The sequence below is a fragment of the Silene latifolia genome, chromosome X (assembly GCF_048544455.1).
Source record: "Silene latifolia isolate original U9 population chromosome X, ASM4854445v1, whole genome shotgun sequence".
NCBI classification, from domain to species: domain Eukaryota; kingdom Viridiplantae; phylum Streptophyta; class Magnoliopsida; order Caryophyllales; family Caryophyllaceae; genus Silene; species Silene latifolia.
This window is the reverse complement of record NC_133537.1, coordinates 95,012,383-95,025,826: the sequence shown is the minus strand read 5'-3', so window position 1 is coordinate 95,025,826 and position 13,444 is coordinate 95,012,383. Positions and strand designations below refer to the sequence as shown.

General features: G+C 39.4%; 1 protein-coding gene across 1 annotated transcript; it reads right to left on the bottom strand.

Annotated features, from left to right (window-relative positions):
* Positions 1 to 10,149: 10,149 nt before the first annotated feature.
* Positions 10,150 to 11,571, bottom strand: LOC141617886 (uncharacterized). The gene has a single exon (XM_074435018.1). It carries the CDS (start codon positions 11,569 to 11,571, stop codon positions 10,150 to 10,152), a length of 1,422 nt encoding a protein of 473 aa, XP_074291119.1.
* Positions 11,572 to 13,444: the final 1,873 nt, after the last annotated feature.

Sequence of the window (13,444 nt, the reverse complement as noted above, 5' to 3'; positions counted from 1 at the left end):
TTGTGTAAAAGGATTACACGGAAACATTCCTATGCTTATAAGATGTTATGGGCCTCGTTAAGGAATGGTTAGCATGTAAGAGTGCTATGTGCATAAAGAATAATATGTATAAGAAGTTATACATATGTGTATAGTTATACATGTATAAACCAAACATGTATGAGGAGTCATACATAAAAGATGTCATATGAAGGATGTGTATGTATAAGTGTTATACGTACAAATCATGAACGAAAGCTAAGTACATTACAACATCCGATGTTGTAAGAGAGATATTTGATAACCGGAATTTAGTGGGACTAGAGTAGTTCTGTTAGCCGAATATCGTATCCCAAGAGACTGTGAAAACAGTGGGAGTGTTTGACTGGCTTTAGAACCAGAGTGTAAAAAATTGTTTAGACGTGTACTTAGAAATGCTCTATGTGATGAAAATATTGCATAGAACAAAGAAAAATAGCAATGGAAATTAGAGTGATGCAACTGTTGCTTATCCTCTAACCAAAGCCGTAGACATGATGGTTATGTCATCTCAATGTGAATTGAGGAGTATACCTTAATTGCTAAAGATCGTTATGTAAATATTGGATAGAGTATTGATATTTACATAAGTGATGATCGCATTCATTGTTAGAGTTTATTTAAGAACTCAATTATTCAGTTTGAGTGAAAACATTGAATACCTTGTTTATCTGAATAAGTTGTGGAGACAATGTTGAACACTATTCAAGTGAACAAGATGAACATTGTATTTTGTCCCTAGTCACTTAATGAGGTGATGTCTTGGAGTGACTAGATTGTAAGTCGATTGATGGTTGTTCAACACCATAAGGTCATACGTGATGACTAATCGATTACATAGGCAGAGTGTGTGACACTTTGCCGGACAGTGACCATTTAGAGAGTCCCTAAGTTCTATTATAGTCGCCTGGTCGTGGCGGGGATTTCTAAGATGTTCTAATGAGTCGATTCTTTTGACTGGAGACTATTATCTGAGCAAGTGCAGTTTCCGAGTGACTTTGGATTTTGTCCTAGGTCGTGCCGTGAAAGGAGGCCAAAAGGGCATTTACTAGGTCATGGTGATCTGTATTGTGCAATAGGATAGATAGGGCATACAGGAATTGTCCACCCACATTGGGTAAACTATATCTCAAGGCCACTCGAGGAGTTAATGACTACAAATGCGTGGCCACGCTCGAAAGTAATCTGTGAGAGATTTTTCCGGTTAGGTAGTCACACTCCCGATCGAGAAAACCACTCGCGAAATGTTCATGTGCAAGTGCGACCTGAAAGACACCTTGCATTGAGTGGGAGATTAAAACAGACAAGAGAATTGGTACACACACCTTGTGTCGGACAAGTGGGAGATTGTTGGAGTTAGTGTCCTCCACAATAGTGCGTTTACATAATAAATCTCATTAAAGGAATATCATCAGATATTTAATTATTTGATCCTCGTCAGTTGATTAACGTAAATCGATAACGGTTGGCTGACTAGAGTTTGACGTTATTGTCGTGAGACGACGGTGATCAACTGACCCCTTTCGGTCACACCTAAAGGAACGAAACCCAATTGACAACTAATTAATTGTATGAGATACAATTTATTTAGTCCCTTGATTTGTAGAGTAAAAGGTTAGTCGATTATTTTGGAGAGATTTCGAGTTGCGAACTCGAGGCACGATAGTTATTATTTAATTATGCGATAATTGAATAATAAATTGTGGGAGACGGGTTTTAGTTAATTAATTGTTAATTCACTAAAAGTGTACTAATTGATTAACGTGATTAATATTAGTACGTAAATAATATGTGTAGCGGTACACATATATTTACGGAGTGATTTGGACGAAATTAATTGGAAGCATTTAAACATGAAACGATGTTTAAATAAAATTTACACGTATTTGTGCGACAAATATAAGAACCAAAATGGTCCCATAAATGGGACATTGGACCGTGTAAATGGAGTGTAATGGATGATCATGATCATTACACTTTGCTTATTTTTCTTCCATAATTGTCATGTGATCATTATGTGTGTCATAATGTGTTGGACAATAAAATAAGGAAAATGAATCCTACACTCCACTACTACACTCCACCCGCCACTTCCTCCTATATACTCCAAGTTTTGTTCATTTTTACACTACTTCACTTGTACACTATTTTGCATGTGAATAAAACTTGTTGGTATTTCTCTCTAAAAATTATTATACATCATTTACTAAGAAGTTAGTAATCAAAATATTATTACTAAGAGTGTTAGTAATATTACAAATATTATCAAGGGTAAGTTTTACAAATATCTAGTTAATATTTCTAAGATTATTTGGGTGATTTGTTCTTGGGTGCAACTTCAAGGAGACTTTCTTTTTGAAAGTTTTTCAAGGAGGATCATCCATTTCTTTTTAGCTCAAGAACATACTAGATAGGTGATCTAGTTTGTGCCCATATTACCATAAAATCAATGTAAGGAAATTGTTTTTCCTTAACTTTTATTTTTATACTTTTATATTTGCATGCATGTTACATAGATCACCAATATGATAAATTATGAGATAATTTAATTTTTATTAGAGAGTCTAATATGGATCTATGATCTTTCAAAAACAACTTTTACTTGCCCATTTGGTACTTATGCTTACCACCGCATGCCCTTTGGATTGTGCAATGCTCCCGGCACTTTCCTACGTTGCATGACGAGCATTTTTTCGGACTATGTGGAACGTATTTTGGAAGTCTTCATGGATGACTTCACCATCCATGGAGACTCTTTTGATTCGTGTCTAGACCACCTCGCTATGGTCCTAACATGGTGTATAGACTCTCACCTCATACACAATTCTGAAAAGCGTCTCTTAATGGTGAGTAGTGGCATCGTGTTAGGGCATAGTGTCGAATAGAGGGATTGAGGTGGATACGGCAAAGGTGGATGTGATTAAGACCTTGCCGTATCCATCTAATACTCGAGACATGAGGTCGTGCTTGGGACACGCGGGTTTTTATCGAAGGTTTATTAAGGTTTTCTCCAAAATCGCTAACCCCTTGTGCAAAATTTTACATAAAGATGTGGAGTTTGTGTTTGATAATGATTGTAGGGAAGCATTTGACTTGTTGAAGAAGAGACTTATATCGGCCCCAATCATCCAAGCACCCAAATGGGATCGGCCATTTGAGATCATGACGGATGCAAGCGATTTTGCCATTTGAGCCATGTTGGGACAAAAGGAGGACAAAGCTTCTGATGTGATCCAATATGCTTCCTCCCTTCTCAACGATGCATAAAGGAATTACACTACAACCGAGAAGGAATTCTTGGCGGTAGTATATGCTCTTGAGAAATTTCGGTCATACTTATTAGGAGTGAAAGTGATTGTCTATACCGACCACAAGGCCATCACTCAACTTGTGAGCAAAAAAGACACCAAACCGAGGCTTATGAGGTGGGTTCTCCTATTAAGTGAATTTGATATTGAAATAAGAGAGAAAAAGGAATTGGCAAATGTTGTGGCTGACCACCTTAGTCGACTACAACTTAATGATCAACAAATTGCAAAGAATGGGGGTCGTTGATGGGAGTTTGCCTCATGAATCTCTTTATGCTTTGAGGATAATGGAGCCATGGTACGCCAACTTGGTAAATTACATAGTGACAAAGAAGTTTCCTACTTCTTTGTCATCAAGGCAAAGAAGCAAAATCAAAGCCGATGCTCGGTTTTACATATGGGATGATCCTTATATATGGAAGATGTGTCAAGACCAAGTTATCAGAAGATGTGTGCCGGATGTAGAGATACCGTCTATCCTCAAACATTGCCATGAATATGCTTACGGAGGTCACTTTGGCCCCCAAAGGACGGCCCGAAAAATTCTTGAAAGCAGGTTCTATTGGCCAAACATCTTTAAAGATGCCCACATATTCACAAAGACTTGTGACAAGTGCCAACGGGTTGGAAATATATCAAGGAGGAATGAGAGGCCTCAACAACCTTTGCTCTACTTGGAGATCTTTGATGTGTGGGGAATAGACTTCATGGGGCCATTCCCCAAATCGGATGGCTATCTCTACATTCTATTGGCGGTAGACTATGTTTCAAAATGGGTTGAGGCCATACCAACTAGGAATGATGATGCAAGAACGGTTTCAAATTTTGTTCAAAGCCACATTTTCTCTAGGTTTGGTTATCCAAGGGCGTTGATAAGTGACCGAGGCACCCACTTTTGCAACCGGATTATGGAAGGGTTGCTCAAGAAGTACGGGATCGTGCATAAAGTCTCCACCGCTTACCACCCTCAAATAAACGGGCAAGCGGAGGTGTCTAATCGGGAGATCAAGGGTATCTTAGAAAAAACGGTGAACCCCGATAGAAAAGATTGGAGTCAAAGGTTGAACGACGCTCTTTGGGCATACCGCACCGCCTACAAGACCTCGATTGATATGTCCCCGTACCGCCTCATCTATGGCAAGGCATGCCACCTTCCTTTGGAAGTGGAGCATAAAGCCTATTGGGCCATCAAATCTTTTAATCAAAGCATAGATGATGCGGGTCTCCATAGGAAGCTTCAACTTCAAGAAATTGAAGAAATCCGTCTTGACTCCTACGATAATGCCGCCATATACAAGGAGAAAGCAAGAGTATGGCATGACCGGATGATAAGTCGGAGGGAGTTCAAGGAGGGTAGCAAAGTTCTTGTCTTCCAAAATAGGCTCAAGTTGTTCTCCGGAAAGCTAAGGTCAAGATGGCCTGGACCGTACATTGTTAGGAAGGTCCATTCTCATGGAGCGGTGGAAGTTGAAAACCCAAGCACGGGAAAGATGATCAAAGTGAATGGACAATGTCTCAAGGAATATCATGAAGGAATGGAACCACAAATGGTGGAAGAAGTCACTTTGGAAGACCCAATTTATCGAACATGAACAAATGAAGCACTAAGTCGAGCCATCGACGTTAAAAATACGGCAACCTTTGTAAATACACTCTCCTTAGCATAGAATTTACCGCTTTCTTGTTTATTTATTACTTTCGTATGTTTATAAGCATCAAATTGGAACCTTTTGATGGTTTGTTGAAGTATGAAGGGAGTCGGATGGAGATTCTTGGGAAGCGTGCCAAAGTCGTAATGGGAGTTGAAATGACTCGGGACATCAACTACACGAGTCAAATGAGAGAAAGACACAAAAGAAGGCTAAATATTTCAACAAGGGAAGAAGTTGAAACTTGATAATTTGAACCGCACTCCAGTCAAAAGCGCAGCCTGCGCCTTAAGGCGCAGCCTGCGCATTGAACTGCCACGGGATCTAAAGATAGCCTTTCAACACGAAATCCTCACTTTTCTATCATCAAAATTTCGACCAAATACCATCCCATACCAAAACCCACCATCAAAAATACCATCAAAACCCATCAAAAGTTCAACAAAACCCCAACTTCATCATCAAAATCCTTCCCCAACAAACATACCATCGTCAATCACTCACTTTGCACATCAAAAATCTGATTTTCACCCGAATTCGTCCCAAACCCTAACTTTCCAACCTTTGTGTTCAAGCATTTTCAAGTGGATTTCTGGGTTATTGGAGCATTCTTGGAGGGTTATTTGCATTATACATCAATCATCTAGCATTTTAAGTGGATTCGGGGAGGTACAATGGTTTTCGGAAAGAGGAAGGCTGTTTAACAAGGGGAAGCAAGTGCTCCCAAAGTGTTTAATGGGGATGAGGGATTAAATGCTGAACAAAAGAAAATTTTCAAAAAGCTTGAAAAAGACAACCCTTTACCCATTAAAAAATTCCTTCACTATGACACCCTTCAAAAACTAGGCCTAGAGGAACTCACATTCCAACTTTTGAGTCGGGTGGGGTTAGAAAGGTACATGGACATTTACGATGATACATTCCGGTCTTTTACTTTTGAATTCCTTTCCACCATCTCAAAAACGGGGGAGGGAGTTAATGAGAGGGTGAATTTTTGACTTCACAAAGTGTGGCACTCAATCACATTTGATGAAGTCCGGGAAGTTTTGCAAATCATTAAAAGACCTTCTCCGGTCAACCCACCCAAAGGAAAGCTTAATGAAGTTTGGTATCACCTCACGGGGAGACAAACCCAAGACCACAATGATAAACTTTCCGCCATTACCAACTCCGTGATCCGAATATTGACAAGACGTTTAGCTTGTTGGTTCTTCTCTATGAGAGAACCGACAAAAGTTAGTGACTCGGTAAGGGAGTGTATTTGGACTATGCTCCCGGAGGGGGAAGGTGTGCCGGATTGGGTAAGACCTTTTGTGAACTCATGTTTGAAGCACAGGAAGAGGAAAGGAGGTGCTATAAATGATGGGGGCTTAATCACCCTCTTTGTGGAGAAGTATGTGGGGGAAGCCCCGGATGATCAAAACCCCGTTTGGGGAAATTATTTCTACAACATTCAAGGGTTAGAAGAAACCCACATGATCAAGGTCTTTGATGCTATCAATTTTAGATGTCATTGGTTGGGAGTGGGGAAAATTCCATATATGACTCTACCTCGGAATGGCCCAATTCCTAGTGGCTCCCATGCCATTCATTTCTTCTGCACAACCGATACACAACAACAACAATAGCCAAGGGCACAAAGAAGAAGGGTGGTTATACCCTCGGTTGTCAATGTTGAAAGTGAAGAAGAAAGGGAGATTGAAAGGATTGAGAGTGGCCCAACTATCCATGACACCCCAATGTATGAGGCGGGGGGGAAGTTCTAGCACTCCAATCGCCCCTTGGCAACAACAAATGTTCAACTACTTCAATGAGACTCGGGGGACTTTGGAGTCCATAAGTGGGAGAGTTGATAGCTCTTATGCTTGGCAACAATAACAAGCGCCAAGGCTAGAGAGCCTAGATCAATGAAGGGTAGCTAGCATGTAGCACCAAAGGTTGAGTGCGGATGCCGAGCTGGCTCAAATGAGGATGCTTGAAGGGATAGCCAAACGACAAGAGGAATCCTTTGCTTGGCAACAACAACAAGCCAAGCAAATGGAGGATAATCAAGCTATGTGGAAGGCTTAAAATGAGTGGAGGGAGCAAGTGATCCATCAATTTGGAGTGCAAAATGAAAGGCACCACCAATACGTTGAAGACTCTTACCATGATGCCCAAGCTCAAGAAGACTCCTTAGGCCTCATCCGCGGCCTCTTTGGCATGACCCTCTATCACAATGAACCCTACTACCAACCAACCATTAATGAGGCACAAGTTGATGAAGCCTATGAGAGGGCAAAAAGAGTGAGAGAAGCAAGAGGGCGGAGGAGAAGAAATCAAGGGACATATGGGCAAGGTGAAGGCTCGGGTCCCTCCAACTACTAACCTTGAGGAAGTGATGGTACTCCTCCACATTGAGGACAATGTATGATCTAAGTGTGGGGGAGTAAGATGATTGTAAGATATGTACATTTATCCTTTTTGTTTCAAAAAAAAATCGAAAATTCCGGCTAGGTGAAAACCCACAAGGGTGGGCACCTAAGGCAAGATTGGGAAGGTGGCCGAGGACGGAATGAAAACTCGAAAGGGCATTCTGGGCAAAATGAAGAAACAAGTGCGAGCCACCATGAGAGGAAAGGAAAAGCTAAGGTTAAAACCCGAAAGGGCACCTTAGGCAAAATGAGGGATTTTCACAAAAAAAAAAAAAAAAAAAAATTGAAAAATGTAACACCAAAAAGATAGAGGGATAAGAAGGGAGTGATAAGGAGGGTCTTGGAAGGAGGTTAGGATTTAATTTCTTTTTGAGTCACAAAAATTTTCCCAAATTGGTGGTTTTCACATGGGCTACTTGTGTTGTTGATTTTCTAGGTGTTTGGCTAAGCAAGTAGCATGATATTTCAATTCATGGAGTAATAAGGGGGTGATATAAGTGGAGTAATTTGATGAATTAGGAGGTTGAATAGACCACTTTGCTATCACCTTGGGATAAGGTGAGAGTGGTCATCTCTTGATAGGTGATATAAGAAGGGTGGATATGATGTTGATGAGTCGGAGTTGGAGGTTTGTTGAGTCTTTGTGTGAGGGATGATATAAGGAGGGGGAGTGAGTGAAGAATTTGTGTCAAAATTTGAGTCTAGATTTTCTTTTAATCGGCGGATTTTTAATGAGGGGGATATAAGAAGGTAGTCGTGAGAGAAGAGTGATCAATTACCCTCATGCTCACCTATAGGCTTATGCATATGCTTGTTCTAAGTTTTGCTCGGGACGAGCAAAAGTGTAAGTGTGGGGGTATTTGATGGAGTCCAATATGTCGCGTCTAGTTGTGTCTATTGGGTTGTTTATGCAAGTTTTGAGGCCAAGTTATGCACTAATCTTGGACATGTGCCGGCTTGTTCCATTTCCTTGTAGTTTTGGTCACAATGAGCCTTACCTGGAGTTGTTCATCTCCTAAGACAAGTCAGGCATCCATATTAATTAGTCGAGGTGAAGATTTCGTTTTGCATCAACCAAGATAAGAAGCTTGCACTAACCAAGCAATGACAAGTGAAGATGGGAAAGAAAAGGACCAAGCAAATAGTCGGATTTTGGTAACGGAGTCCAGTGCAAAGCGCAACCTGTGCCAGATTGCGCAGACTGCGCAGCCTGCGCCACCTCCAGGATCCTGCGCATTTCTGTTTTAAGCACGGGCTTAACTTAACAGTCCGTGTTTTGGGCTTACTTGAGACGACTTAACCTAGAATGGAGTGCAGCCCTATATATACCCCATGTTTTGAAGACCTAGATTATCATCTAATTAGGCAATAATCTCAAAAACTTGTATGAGAAGAGAACTTGGTGATTTAGGAAGAAAGTTGTAATGTTTTGACATTGAATGTTAATTTTTCTTCATTTTATGGGTTGTAAGCAAACTATGGAAGGCTAATCTTCCTTTACTTGGTGTAATTTCATTCAAAGTTTCCAACTTTGGTATTGTAAGACCCTCTAATCTCTCTTAATTTATCTAATATCCTTTCCTTGTGCTTAGTTCCTTATGTTGAATGATGTTTATGTTTGGGTTGGCCATCCATGCTTATTGTTGTTCAACTATTGCAAATTCTAGAGAAATGGTTTAATCTATCTAGGATTGTTTGAAGCAAGTTTGTTGTATGTTGATTTGGTTTAAAGGATTCATATGACAAATAGTAAAGTTTGTGTCTTTTTCTCATTTGTATGGTTTAATCTTATGAGGAATTGATCCTAGCTTCATTTTTTGGTTAAAATCTTAATGCTCATGCTTAGTCTCTTTTCATGGTTTAATGACTTGTTGTGTAAGTTTGAAGGGTATATGTAGATGGTTTAATTTACATGTATCAACATCTTGAGATGGTAGTATTGGGTAGATAATTTTGAGAGAGTAAAAAGGGCCAAGCTTTACTAATTGTTGGTTACTAAGAAGAAATTACACCAAGTTCTCTTTAATATTGAATTTTCTTGCTCACCAAGTGTTTGTTATATTGCTTTGTTAGAAAAGATTGCAACTTTACCTTGCATTCATGTTACCAATCAACTCAAACCCCCTTTTTGGTCTATGTTCATCCATTGTTCGTCATTGTTAATAATCATTGTGTGTTTATAAACTTGTCACTAGAGTCTTAATTAGTAGTAGAGTCTTGCTTAGTATTCAATAGTTTACAATTCAAGTTTTTAGTTTAAAAGTCCTCTTGGGATCGACCCCTTACTTGCACTATATTGCTTTATCAATTAGAGTAATCTAGAATATAATTTGGCTTATAAATTGTTAATTTGGTAGTTAATTCTAGTATTTAGCGACCTAGTATTTTACTAATCAGGGTGGGAGCAGGGGATGAATAGCCGGGTGTTCGGCACGGGTACGGGGGTGCGGAGGGATGGTCGGCGGGCGGCGGCGCTGGGAGGGCGGTGGGGGAGGATGCCGATGGAGGGGTGCGGTGAGGTAGGTTACCGGTGAAATTGATTTTTGGGGATTTTCATTTCTCTTTTTTATCTCTTCTGTTTTTCACTTGTTTGTTGGGGGTGAGAAATGGAGGGAGTATATATATGACAACAACAATGTTCTACATATACTACTAATTGACAAGTCTATGATCGTCTCTTCACCTTGAAAACATTATTAAATATAAAAAATTGAAGATCCAAAGTAAAATAGGTAACAAGCCGAAACAAGCTTATAAAATTTAAACTTGAACGTGAAATAGAAAATGTCTGTTCGGTGTTGCATACCCCATTGTCACAAAACTCATAAAATCATTATCGAGTTCAAGCGCATTCATGGTTGCAGGCTGAAGACAAACTTCTAAATCAACGCTTCCATTTGCTTGGCGACCTTGACTCATAGTAACTTTTCTATCAACTTTATGAGAATACCCAGTTAAAACTGCTTCCGCCTTACCAAGTCCAAATTCAGGCGTATACATTTCGAACCTGGCCGACCCACCTATCACTACCAAGTTTGTATCATAAAACCGAATAATTGGACCAGCAGCACTTGGACCCTCACATAAGAGCTTTACAAGCCCTTCGTAGATGTCTCTAACTTTTTTATCATCTAAACTAACCACAACCTGGTGAACTAACATCGCGGCCTGTCCAACACCCTTGTCCAAAAGCTCACCCACTTTGCATACACTTTGTTGTCTCGCGATCAAATTCCCATAGTAGTTTTTATTGAGCGGTGGGTTAAACCTTGGCCGCGTGTTTGTGATAAACCCACAATATGTGTCCAGCTGGGGGTCGAGATTTATAGCACGCGTAATGGACCTCCAAATGAACCCGAACAAGGCTTGGAAGGAGGAGATGTTGTCCACCCCACATTCTTCATTACCCTTAGCTTTGAGCTTACGGACTGAGTCGAATGAGAAATAGAATATTCTCTCTCGTAAATTGTTTTGGGTATTCGCATAGTTTTTCTTAAGCAACTTGAGGACTGGACCCCAACCTTGAGGAAAGTAGGGTTTGAACACGGGTTTTTTAGAGATCCAAGGAACAATATCATTTTCTCGATTTTTACTCAATTGAAGGAATATTTTAGACAGTGAATTGATGTAATGGCAATTAGAAGTAACGTCCACTATGGAGTGATTCATGGTAAATCCAATGAAAACTCCGTCTATAAGCTCGGTTACTTGAACGGACAAAAGAGGTCTAGTATGTCCATCGTAATTGATTGATTTTTCGCCTAGATCAAAGAAGGATCGAACAATAGGATGGACATCGACCGATGAAATTATATCTGACACCCTAATGTCCACGGTCACATGGACAAGGCGAGCATCGGGGCCCTTGGTGCAATCAAGAAACACCCAGTTGGCATTATCATCGAGTAATTCTTTGATCGAAAATCGACCAGCTAAAGGGTAGAAATGGACGAGGGAGATGGCTATCGAGTCCTTTAGAGTCTCGATTAAATCGGAATGTATATTTTCGGGTTTGGTAGAAAAGAGAAGACCCTTTTGAATTTGATGGGCAGGGAGAAAGATGAGTTCTAATGGGCCTAAGAAATAAGGTTGTTTTGAGGCTTCTGTTTCATGTTTGGGTCTTACAAAACATTCTGAAATCATTTTGATTTGGGTGCTAAGTTGCTCATCAAACTTGGCCATTTTTGTTAACTATTTAATGATTTGTATTATGAATTCAGTTGTATAGAATAAGGAACTTTGCATACATTCAACTATTTATATAAAGCTTCCTTCATTTCATATTTCCAATGTGAGGATCAGGAGAAACCAGCAAGAACAACTATTAGAAGTGTCAATGTCAATTACCAATATCAACCATTATTGTTGATCAAATTTTAGTTTAAGACGGTATATTCGTTTTAAGTTTAAAACAGATCAAATATGTCTACGTGGTGTGATAAGACAAAAGAAGGATGCTGGATGCATAGGGAAAAGTAAAATATTTGTGACCCGTTTTAATATATATATATATATATATATATATATACCTCCGTTTTAAAAAAGACTAGCCATTATTGGTGAGGTACAATTATGGATATTGAATAAAACGACACTATAAGTCTATAAGACGTCAAGGTCAAGCAATGGTAGTCATTACTTAACGCAGCTGCCCTCGTGCGTGCAACCACCATTCTACGGATAACATCATCACCAACCAAATCAAGTAAAATAACTAAAGAATACTGTTTCAACCAACAACAAACTTGCCACTTTATTTATGTTTCCCTTACGCTATATGGCCATATACCCATATGTTGCATTTGGGTCACTCAAGTAGGTTATGGAACGAGTCAAAGCAGATCAGGTCATAGGAGGTTCGGATAGTGACGGACGCACAATTTTAATATGTGGCAAGGGGCATGAGTGTTTTTCCAATACATTATCTTCCATGCATAAGTTTTTTTTTTAATAGTGTGTGGTATGGAATACGGAGTAATTAAAAAAGCAAAACTAATTCGTCATGGGCAAATTTTTTAATAGGTGTTTTCTTTTCAATATTTCAAATTTTAAACAAGCGTATTCATTATTGTATAATACTTTGTACAGGGACGAAGCTAGGACCAAACTCGAACCTGGGCCGAAGTTTTAATAAATATCGTCTCGTAGGAAAAGGAAAAACTAATAATTCAAAAATTAATAAGAACTTTTGCTAGCATAATTATAAAAACTTATAACACGTCTCTATAATAATTATAAGTTGTAATTTGATGTATTTAAGCAAGAAGAAATAAAGAAGTTAGATAAATCACCTTTAACCAATGGTTATGTTAATAGGAGTTGTCATTTGTGATGAGCACTGTTATGAACGGAATAGCAATCGGTTACATACAAGCACCAATTAATGTCCAAGTTCTTTGTATTTTTTTTGTAGTATTTAGAAAGATTACATCTAGGGTGCACGGACACGCCTAGTTTTGAGCGTTCCCGTGTCGGACACCGTGTCGGACACCGACACTCGTAGGACACGCCTGAAAACGTTCTGGACACGCTTTGAACTGTGTCCCCAGTTTTTATGTTAAAAGTAAACGTGTCGGACACGGTCCAACATGGTTGGACACGGCCCGTGTCCGATGGACACACCAAATATGCAGTTTTGAAATCAAAATCTCACTTTATCAGTTATCACGACATCTCACTTTTCCATTTTCCCCTCACATCTCATTTCTCCCCTTGTTTCTCTTGCATTGCGACGCCTTCCGGCCTCCCCTCGCCTGAGTCCGACCACCGTCAGCCTCCCCTTCGCCGCCGATAACCTCTCTCGCCATGTGTCTTACTTTTTCAGTTTTCTCTAATTTCTCAATCTAAGTTTTATTTCTATATTAATCTCTATATATATTATACATAATAATAAGTTTCTAAATAATCAAATTAATCAAAATCAATCGTTATAATGATTATTATTGTTGTTGTTATTAAATTTGGAGATTATTGTAGATTTTTCGGAAGTTAGGGTTTGTTTCATTTAGGGGTAATTTTCGGAAGCGAATAACTGAGTTGTTATTCCGACTTACCG

Excerpts from the sequence above, each read along its gene's own strand:
- LOC141617886 (XM_074435018.1), bottom strand. The coding sequence starts at position 11,571 with ATGGCCAAGTTTGATGAGCAACTTAGCACCCAAATCAAAATGATTTCA.